At 36.6% G+C, this 10,294-nt stretch overlaps 1 protein-coding gene across 2 annotated transcripts in view; it reads right to left on the reverse strand.

The window, feature by feature from the left end:
* Nucleotides 1–3,319: 3,319 nt before the first annotated feature.
* LOC136838806 (activating signal cointegrator 1 complex subunit 2) overlaps nucleotides 3,320–10,294 on the reverse strand; it is a 151,419-nt gene continuing 144,444 nt past the window's right edge. For both annotated transcript variants that reach the window (XM_067104397.1, XM_067104398.1), the window contains one exon: nucleotides 3,320–3,681. In XM_067104397.1, coding sequence (XP_066960498.1) covers nucleotides 3,566–3,681 — 116 coding nt within the window. In that variant the 3' untranslated portion in view covers nucleotides 3,320–3,565. The remainder of the gene's footprint in view (nucleotides 3,682–10,294) is intronic.

The following is a 10,294-nucleotide window of genomic DNA, read 5'->3' on the forward strand; positions in this document are numbered from 1 at the left end:
CCCGACAGACAAACAGACAAACAGACAGCGCCGTAAAACGAACTCCAACAACCGAACCACTCACAACAACAATTACACTCTCTCTCTCTCTCTCTCTCTCACAAAACGTTGGGAAATGCTAAATAAAAACAAATTTCTTCATCCCTCTATAATCCGACGACATACAGAGGAGACTGAGTATTGTCTGATTGCTGTGGCAGGTGAAGAAAGAATGGAGAGCATTTTTTTTGCCACTGCAGAGATGATGCATATGATCCCTGAGGCTGTTTCCTGCTTGCTGCTTAAACACAGTGTTCCTTCACCAAAACCTAAGAGATGGTTTTTTGTCACCCTTTCATCAGATGACCGAGCAAATTCATGGGAACATTAATGCTAATCTGTGTTCTGAACTGCTCCAGGCTATTCTTGCACACCCATTCTGTAGACTGAAACTTTTGGAAGGTGGTGTGGCAGCAGAAATCTTGCATATACAATTCTATTGAATTCCAGCTGGTGCTAGAAGATTTATCCTAATGTTAAGACTGCAGGTTTGTTAGTTATGAAAAATACAAAGTATTTTAAAAATTTGTGATTTCAAAGACCTGAGCCACTCCTAATAAGGTGACTACAGCCATTCTGCTTATGACAATAGCAGCTCCACCTTAAAGACCACTTCTATTCTACTTCATCTTCCAAGGAGCTGAGCTGCTGTACTTCTAAGAAAGTGTCAAACCACTTTTAAGGACTCAATCTATGAACCTGAAGAGGATCTCCAGGCAAAGATATTCAGGTTGCTCTCAACAATCACATTTTAATGCCCACTGCTCACTGACTCTGAACACATCTTGAGGCAGGAGCCACAGGCCACACAAGAACTTAGGTACACTAGCACTTGACCTAAACAGACAGTTATGGGGTCTGGCCTTCTGTTAAATAAGTAATTTTGTTAAGTGACAAAAATCTGGTAGTATAGCTTAAATGATATCCCAGAACCAGTGTAGCAACTGTGAGAATCTGTCTCAACTGTTCTTCCTTCTGTATGTATATCATAATTTCAGTGTAAGTTTTGAAGAGGGTCTTGTAAGCTGTTAAATACAATAATGAATGCAATAATATAGCTCAGCATGTGTTATAATACAAGTTGGTCTGTCTTGTGGGGTCCCAGTGGGACTATGAAGCTTAACTTTTTTTAGTATGAGCAGCAACTACACTATCAAATATTGTGCATGATAAAATGTACATCGAGCAGTAGCGAACATGGAGGTGATAGACAGAGTAACTCTGTCCAGAAATGCTGATATACATTGATTCACAAGTTTTATACTCATTATGTGTCATGTATTATTGTAACCCTACATGCTAATATTTTAATAGTCTAGTTTTCTAATTTTATACAATACACTATCATTTAATACAAACTTTCCATGTAACACTGAGATGGACACTATTAAGTTCAAGTCAAAGCAGTCATTCAGAATCATACGAGTAACAGGACGTTAATTGATACATCGTCACTTTTACGTTCACTTTGTAGATGCCTTGCTTTTGAATCAACTCTTTATGTATATATAAAGCAGCTTTTATAGTGTGAATTATATTTTACAGCATCTGTAGGCACATGTTATCAATGTTAACTAAACTAGAGTACAGTAAACCCCCCGTATTCATGTTTTCATGATTCGCGGCCTCATGCATTCGCGGGTTTCTCTGCAGAAAATTCGCCCATTCGCGGTATTTTTCACAGAAATATTCACTAATTACTGTATTTTCATATGATTTTCATGAATAAATGCACTTTTTGTGATAAAACTATTAAAATACTCAGGTATAAGCATTTTTACAAGGTTTTTCTTGTGTTTAAACTATCAAAATGGGCAGTTCTAAGTGTTTTTAGAGGGGTTTTAAGTATTTGCGGATTTTAGCTATTCGCGGGGGAGTGTGGTACGCATCCCCCGCGAATACAGGGGGTTCACTGTACTGTAAATTGAAAATTCTTTCTTAAAGAAAAGTGTGTTTTTATGGATGTGTAGCCAAAGAATTTGCCCAGACAGTCTCTTTGAAAATTACCTTCCTTAAAAAGGGAGTCTTGTAGATGAAAATGATACATCAAACAAAGACTTGGCAATAGTTTGATTACAGATTCATTCATGCAAAAGAAAATGCAGCAGCAGCAGCAAACACCCACACCACACTACCTCCACAAGCTTCTGTATAGCGAATGACAGACATTAGAGATTGCATTTTGATATGAAGTGCAGTTACTTTACATGACAAACAAACATGCTAATGTTCAAGTGAATGAGAGAATGATTGTTCAGTTACCTTGGTGATAACTGAGATGCCATACTTACAAGGTTTGACAGGAAAGTGTTCACTTTAACATCTACTGTCAAGTGTGTCTTCCAGGTTATTCAGCAGGTACAGAATATTTTTATTTTCCAGACCTGGGTGTATTTAATTAACAAAAAATCTATATAATCTGAGGTCTGTTGAGATGCCACGGTAATTGCTTATGCAAAAACCACTGCATCCCAGGAATTGGAAACTTCATAAAGATGAAAATATATCCTGGTAGTAATAAAAACAAAGCTGCAAAATGATTTAAATATACAAGGAATGAGATCTGTGGTAGAGGAACTTGAGAACTTACCCAATAACCTTCTGCAAGTGTTGGTATTCTATGTATTGGCAGCAACAATAAGCATATGAGGACATACAGGTGATGGAGATAATTTGACTGACGGGTCCATCCATAGGACTACCCTTAAGTTTAGGTGCTCATATTTCAACAGGAGTGTATTCTGTGTCTTGTAGACAGAACCAGCAGCAAAGCTAAGAGTGACTGACTATGCATGCAAGCCTAAAATGCTCTAGTAGAGTAACTGCATAACCCTTGCTGTTTTTAACTCAAACAACTGGCCTGCAGTAAGTACTGTCAAATATACTTTCATATCCTGACACTATGAGAAATATGAAATTATAACTACTTCATCCAGATGTCTCATATTGAAGAGATGATGGATAACAGATAAAGGAGCTGATATTACTAATTATATAAACACACATGCAGTAATACAGTAATGTTTCATGTAATGAGTCTTATTTTTGGTGACTCAACTCAAGACTTCTACCTATTAATGACTAACTTTCCACCTAGCAGTGTAACCCAAGTAAAATTAATGGTTTGAACTTAGTATATTACATATTTAAACTTAATTTGCATTTATTCAGTACACTGTATTACCAAACAGATTATGTATATGTATGGAAACTGAAAAAAGGTCAAAACTCAATAATGCTCCCCATTATACAGTGTGGGATGCCATAAAGAACAATTCTATAAACTTTGCAAATTATATTAATGACGTAATATACAGTAAATGATATTTACACGTCTTGTGTTCTATACAATATCTAAAGTCAATACAAACTAAAACAGTTTCTGCAACTGAACTTGGAAAAACAATGTTTATAGCAAGAGTTATAATTTAACAACTTGTAGTATAAAAGTCATAAAAATATATAAGCTATATATATATTCATTTCATAATAAAGGAACTGCAATTAAGAAAAATATCACTCAATCCTAATTATTCCTGTTAAACTTTGCTTGAGCTCCTTGCCGCTTATATACATTTTTATGCACCATTTTGTTTCGGTAAAAATGACTTTGTGCTTTTCCATGATTCGTGTCTTCTTTGTCTGAAACAGAAAGAAACAGATTAAAAACTTACTTAATATTTTTCAAGTAAATATGATTTCAGTAACAAAATTCTAAGATCTATGTACTGTCATGCAACAACTAAACATTTTTGTGGTGGCAAGCTTTTAGTAATTTTAAATGCACAGGAATACTGCAAACATTACTGCTATGAAACCATTGACACCGAAGAAGAAAACTAATTTTTATAGACAATACAAGTCCCACACATAAGAGGATCAGGAGCCATCAGTATGAAATACATATATGCAGAATTTATGTTCCACTTTATGTTGTTTATGGTACAATTCTAGCATTGCAAAAATTCCAGTTTTTAAAATGTGGCTCAATTAGTCATATGAGCATTAAACAAAGTACGGTGAATGATTTGTTAATAACTTTTGTTATTAACCACTGATTGAATAAAAACTAAACTTTACTAATAAAGACATCCTTTGGGCAAGTCCTGTGAGACACCATTGGAAAGATGGCCGTCACCACTTCAAACTTTCGAACATTTTGGTTCTTCTTGTTCAAAGAATGATGTGACTAATGGGGGTTATCCTAAGCAATGTCTGATGGAGCTGCTGCTTGTTCTCCAGCCACCAGAAAGGGGTTCCAACGAGATAATCAAGGTGAGGCCCGTTAAGGATGGTTAACCTTCATAATTCCTTGGCAAGGATGTTTGTCTTAAACTTTGGCAATAACTGACTGACTGGGCCATGCACAAGAATAGCCTCAAGTCCATGTCTAAGATTTCAATATGACTGAATCCAAGGTGAGTTGTGAAAATGTAGTTTAGGTTCTTTTCAAAGGTCCATAAGGAATAGGAACAGGGAGGTTTGGATATATGGGTACAATCAGTCAATAAATGTTTTTGAGGGACCTGGAGTTGACAGAGAAGAAATGTAAAGATTGGCTGGAGGACATATTTCACTGTGAGAAGAGCTAGTCAAAGACCATAGGAAAGCAAAAAAAACTTGTTGCTGGACATGACACAAAGTAATCTTCCATGGATCACATGCTGTGCTCTAGAATGACAAAAGTAGTCCCAGTAAAAGTAAAGGTAGATATGAGCAGAGTAAAGGTGTGTATGGCTGGAAGCAAGGAATGGCTAGCCACAACTGAGCAGATGTAGTAAGGAAGTCACAGCCAAATGAAAACTATCTGAGTGGTCTCAATAAGAGTAAATAGCAGAGCAAGCTCAGTCTGATGAATGTGTTGGTCAACTGGTTAGTGGCTAAGGCAAAGCAACACGGGAGATATTTGAGCAGTTGGAACATACGACATTGACCTACAATTGTTGCTCCTTTACAGATCCCAATAAGGCAGGCAAGTAAGAAGCAGACCTAAAGACAAAAAAATTTGAGGACACAGAAGTAGGTAAACCAGTGAGTATTTGCAAAGCACAGCACAACTTACAAAAGGTTCTTTTTGGGAAGAGCAAAATCACTGTTCTTATGACAGTTGCAGCATCTCACATAAATGAAGGGGAATGCAACTGCCAGCAGTAAGAACTGCACAAGGCAAAGTTCTACCAGCAAAGACATGAGGAATAACCCTTTTCATAGGAGAACAGGACATAGCACTCGAGATTGCAGAAATAGACCTGCTTCAGCCCCTAGATATAGATCAGTTAAGAAGCAAAGGTAGAGACTGTAGCTAGTCTCCACAAGCTAAAGGGAATAAGGATCCAGTCCCAAATAGGTGTCAAGATACTAACCAAACTGCAAGTATAGGGTACCAATCAGATCAATTAATATCAGATGACACAATGGCAAAATTTCACTTCGGTGGTATAACAGATCTTCCTTCATAGTAGAGGGGAGGACCAGATCGCCAAACCTAAGCAAAACTACGCAGGTTAGCAAAGTTAATACCACCTGGACGTGGTGAGGGGGCCCTTGAACCCCAGGAATTTGTTCCCAGTTTTGAGTCCAAGAGTCTCATGTATGATGATATATTTATTTGGACTAATTTTGTGGAATTTTCCATGTTTAGTAGAATTTACAAAAGTGTCTAGCGCAGTGGTTCTCAACCTGGGGTTTGCGTCAGCAATTTTAGGGAGGCGTGAAGCCTAGGGAAAATTAAAAATTCTAGAATTATAAAGTTATTTTTTAACAAAGTGAAACTAATACAGAAGTTTATAAAAAAAAAAAAGGAAAAGTATCACCTTTTAACGTTAGTTTTAAGATTAAGAGTTTCATAGTCTTACCATTGTTTTGTAATTATTTTCCTCCTAATCTGGGAGGGAATTTTACTCATAGATGCAAGGGGGCATGGAGGAAGGACCAGCTCTTAGAGGGGCGTGGTAATAAAAGGTTGAGAACCACTGGTCAGCGTATGCCGATGGGGTTTGAGAGTTAGCGACGAAGCGGAAAGAAAGTTTTTCAAAAAATCACAGCATGCTTATAAGATTAAAATTTTGGCTCCTTTTTTTCTCACTGCCTGAATATGCAACCATCAGAAATGAAAAAATATCATTATCATATATAAATATTGGAATATATGACAGTGTGAAAAAAAAATTTCATATATAATTGTATACAAATCGCGCTGTGAGCAAAACGGTTAAAACTAATGAGTTATTTTTTTCGTTGTATTGTACACTAAATTGCGATGATTTTGGTATATAACAAATTGTAAAACGATCAAAGCAACACCCAGAAAATATCACAACATGATGCATGAATTCGTAACGCGCAGACGTAAAAATAAGTTTTTTCAAAAATTCACCATAAATCGAAATATTGTGCTAGAGACTTCCCGTTTATTGCAAAATGAAGGTAAATGATTGAATATTACTAGAATGTAAGAGTTTTAGCTTACAATTGCATTTTTCGACCATTTCGGTCGAGTCAAAGTTGACCAAAGGTTGAAATTTTGGCACTTATCGTGATTTATATGAAAATATTTCAAAACTGATAAAAGCTACAACCATGAGTTATTTTTGTTGTATTCTACATGAAACTGCGCACATTTTCATATATAAAACTTTATGTAACAGCTAATATAAAATGGTGCAAAAATTACGACAAAGTGACTAAAGAAATTCTGAAATTTTCAGCAGTTAGCGAGCGCGGACGTAAGGAAAAAGTTTTTTACAAAAATTCACCATAAATCGAAATATTGTGCTAGAGACTTCTCGTTTGTTGCAAAATGAAGGTAAATGATTGAATATTACTAGAATGTAAGAGTTTTAGCTTAAAATTACTTTTTTCGACCATTTTGGTTGAGTCAAAGTTGACCGAAGGTTGAAATTTTGGCACTTACCGTGATTTATATGAAAATATTTCAAAACTGATAAAAGCTACAACCATGAGTTATTTTTTGTTGTATTCTACATGAAATTGCGCACATTTTCATATGAGTCTTTCAATCGAGAAACATGCCAAGCGCCATCCTGGGCCATGGGTATTTTTAATTCAATTTATTATATTTTAAAAATGGCACTTGGCATGTTTCTCGACTGAAAAGCTCATATATAAAACGTTATGTAATGGCTAATATAAAACGGTGCAAAAACTACGACAAAGTGACTAAAGAAAAAGTTTTTTTTAAAAATTCATCATACATCGAAATATTGTGCTAGAGACTTCTCGTCTGTTGCAAAATGAAGGTAAATGATTGAATATTACTAGAATGTAAGCGTTTTAGCTTACAATTGCATTTTTCGACCATTTCGGTCGAGTCAAAGTTGACCGAAGGTTGAAATTTTGGCACTTATCGTGATTTATATGAAAATATGTCAAAATTGATAAAAGCGACAACCATGAGTTATTTTTTGTTGTATTCTACATGAAATTGCGCACATTTTCATATATAAAATTTTATGTAACGGCTAATATAAAACTGTACAAAAATGATGACAAAGCGACTAAAGAATTTCTGAGATTGTAAGAGCCTGACGCCGTCTCTTCCAAACACGTGTGTTCGTGGTCCATCGCAGTGGCGAGACGTTTGGCGTCTTCACAAACAGAAACATACACACAGTTTGATACAGAAGATTCGTTGGAACATTATGAGTACATGATTAGAATGCTTGCATGGCAATGCAAGTAGTGGTGATTGTACATACATCAAGACAACAATGGTTAGGGAGAAACAGACAGAAATATTGTATGGTTGAAATCGCGTTCCTTTAGAGAAAGAAAACGAGATGCTCTTGTTGTCTTGTCCACTCCGATGGACGACGAACACACACGTGTTGGGAAGAGACGGCGTCAGGCTCTTACAAGATTTTCAGCAGAGTTAGTACGGACGTAAGGAAAAAGTTTTTTTCAAAAATTTACCATAAATCGAAATATTGTGCTAGAGACTTCTCGTTTGTTGCAGAATGAAGGTAAATGTTTGAATATTACTAGAATGTAAGAGTTTTAGCTTACAATTGCATTTTTCGACCATTTCGGTCAAGTCAAAGTTGACCGAAGGTTGAAATTTTGGCACTCATTGTGATTTATTACATGAAAATGTCAAAATTGATAAAAGCTACAACCACGAGTTATTTTTTGTTGTATTCTATATGAAATTGCGCACATTTTCATATATAAAACTTTATGTAACTTCTAACAGAAAACAGTGCAAAAATTACGACACAGTGACTAAAGAATTTCTGAGATTTTCAGCAGAGTTAGCGCGGACGTAAGGAAAAAGTTTTTTTTCAAAAATTCACCATGAATCGAAATATTGTGCTAGACTTCTTGTTTGTTGCAAAATGAAGGTAAATGATTGAATATTACTAGAATATAAGAGTTTTAGCTTACAATTGCATTTTTCGATCATTTCGGTCGAGTCAAAGTTGACCGAAGGTTGAAATTTTGGCACATTGTGATTTATATGAAAATGTGTCAAAATTGATAAAGCTACAACCATGAGTTATTTTTTGTTGTATTCTACATGAAATTACGCACATTTTCATATAGAAAACTTTATGTAAAGGCTCATAGAAAACGGTGCAAAAATTATGACAAAGTGACTAAAGAACTTCTGAGATTTTCAGCAGTTAGCTGATGCTTTCTTTTGGGATAAGAAAGAAATTCGCGCATGCGAAGCTGGGTCACGCTTGTAAACAAAACAACAGCGTGATCCGTGAACTCCCAGCATCCCTTAAGGCGTGATTTAAAATTTTTCGCAAACGAGGCCTATAAGTATTTTTCCGCGAATATTTAAAACAACTTTTTGTAGTCGACGTATTTTACGTCCACTTGGCACCTGACAGACAACTTTTATCGACGTAAAATACGTCCAGTCGGCGTTAAAGGGTTAATAAATAGAAAAAGATATCATAGCTGTAATTGGGTTTATATCTTAAGCTAAATAATGGGGACTGTGGTAGGACCATCAACTACCTGATAATGTTCGGACCTGAGAGATATCAGATTGATATCTCAAAGGCAGAACTATTCTTTGGGGCTGGCCCATGGATTCTGGCAGGTGGGGTTCGGGGATAGGACTCTCGGCATTCTATCCAGTCTGCCCATAACATGATTAGGGTGGGGATGATTGTATTTTTGTAATACTCTCAGTCCTAGCAAGCAGGTTTGGCTTACACTTGGGCCACTCTGATTAGGGTGGGGATGACTGTATTCTTGTAATACTCTCAGTCCTAGCAAGCAGGTTTGGTTTACACTTGGGCCACTCTAATCATGTTGTGCCATCCCCTGTGGAGTAGGATAGGGGGCAGACATTTGGGAGTTGGTTCTCATCTCTGTCATTGGTGGAAGAATAAACCCCAGGAAAGGCTGATGATATCTTTTCAAGGTTTTCAGGTTTATTTTTTCCCCCTCTCTAATCTTTATGTCTAGCTGTTATAAGGATCTGAGTACCCCTGGGCCCTATGATGGTGCTATTCTGGCACAGATGACGACCTCTGCACCCACCTTGGAGATTGAAAGTTCTCCAAATGTTGATACCTTCTCCAAAAATAAATTGACAAATAGCAGTGCAGGTAATAACAAATCTCCTGATCCCCCTTCCCTGGACCTTCTAGCCATGCTTCATTGATGACGACTTCCAGCAAGGACACGAACTTCTCTAAGATATCTTCATCCAAAATTAAATCCTCACCACAGCCAAGTTGTGTGAAAAATTTGAGAATGCTCCATATCGAAGACTTACCAGTCAGCTATGATTATGAGATGATCTCGACAGCTTTGAAACCATTTGGAACTGTTGTGGAAATCAGGATGAACTTAATTGATATTGAATCTCAATGGGAAGCTTGGGTTACCTTTAGTAGCCATGATGAGGCTCTAAAGGCTAGTAGTATGATAAGTGCCATACAAATAGGTCAAGCTACAGTAAGAGGAGCCTTAACAGACAAAGTCCCCAAAGTCATGGACGTTATGTGCCATCTAAATGGGCTCAGAATAAACCGTAGAGAAACCAGAATGCAGAAGTAAGAACTCCTAAACCTCCTATGTGGCTGGTAGCTTCAGCCAAGTAGGAAAATTATAGCTACTATAAATTTTGTAGGTTTCTCCAGAAAAAGGTGGGAGGAATAAAGAGCGATATTTCTCGTTTTGGGAAGAACACCGTCCTTATTCGTGCCAAATCCACAACCCAAGCATATATGCTGACCTTGCTGGACATTAAAATGGATGAAATGATTATGAA

The sequence above is a fragment of the Macrobrachium rosenbergii genome, chromosome 5, assembly GCF_040412425.1.
Source record: "Macrobrachium rosenbergii isolate ZJJX-2024 chromosome 5, ASM4041242v1, whole genome shotgun sequence".
Classification (NCBI taxonomy): domain Eukaryota; kingdom Metazoa; phylum Arthropoda; class Malacostraca; order Decapoda; family Palaemonidae; genus Macrobrachium; species Macrobrachium rosenbergii.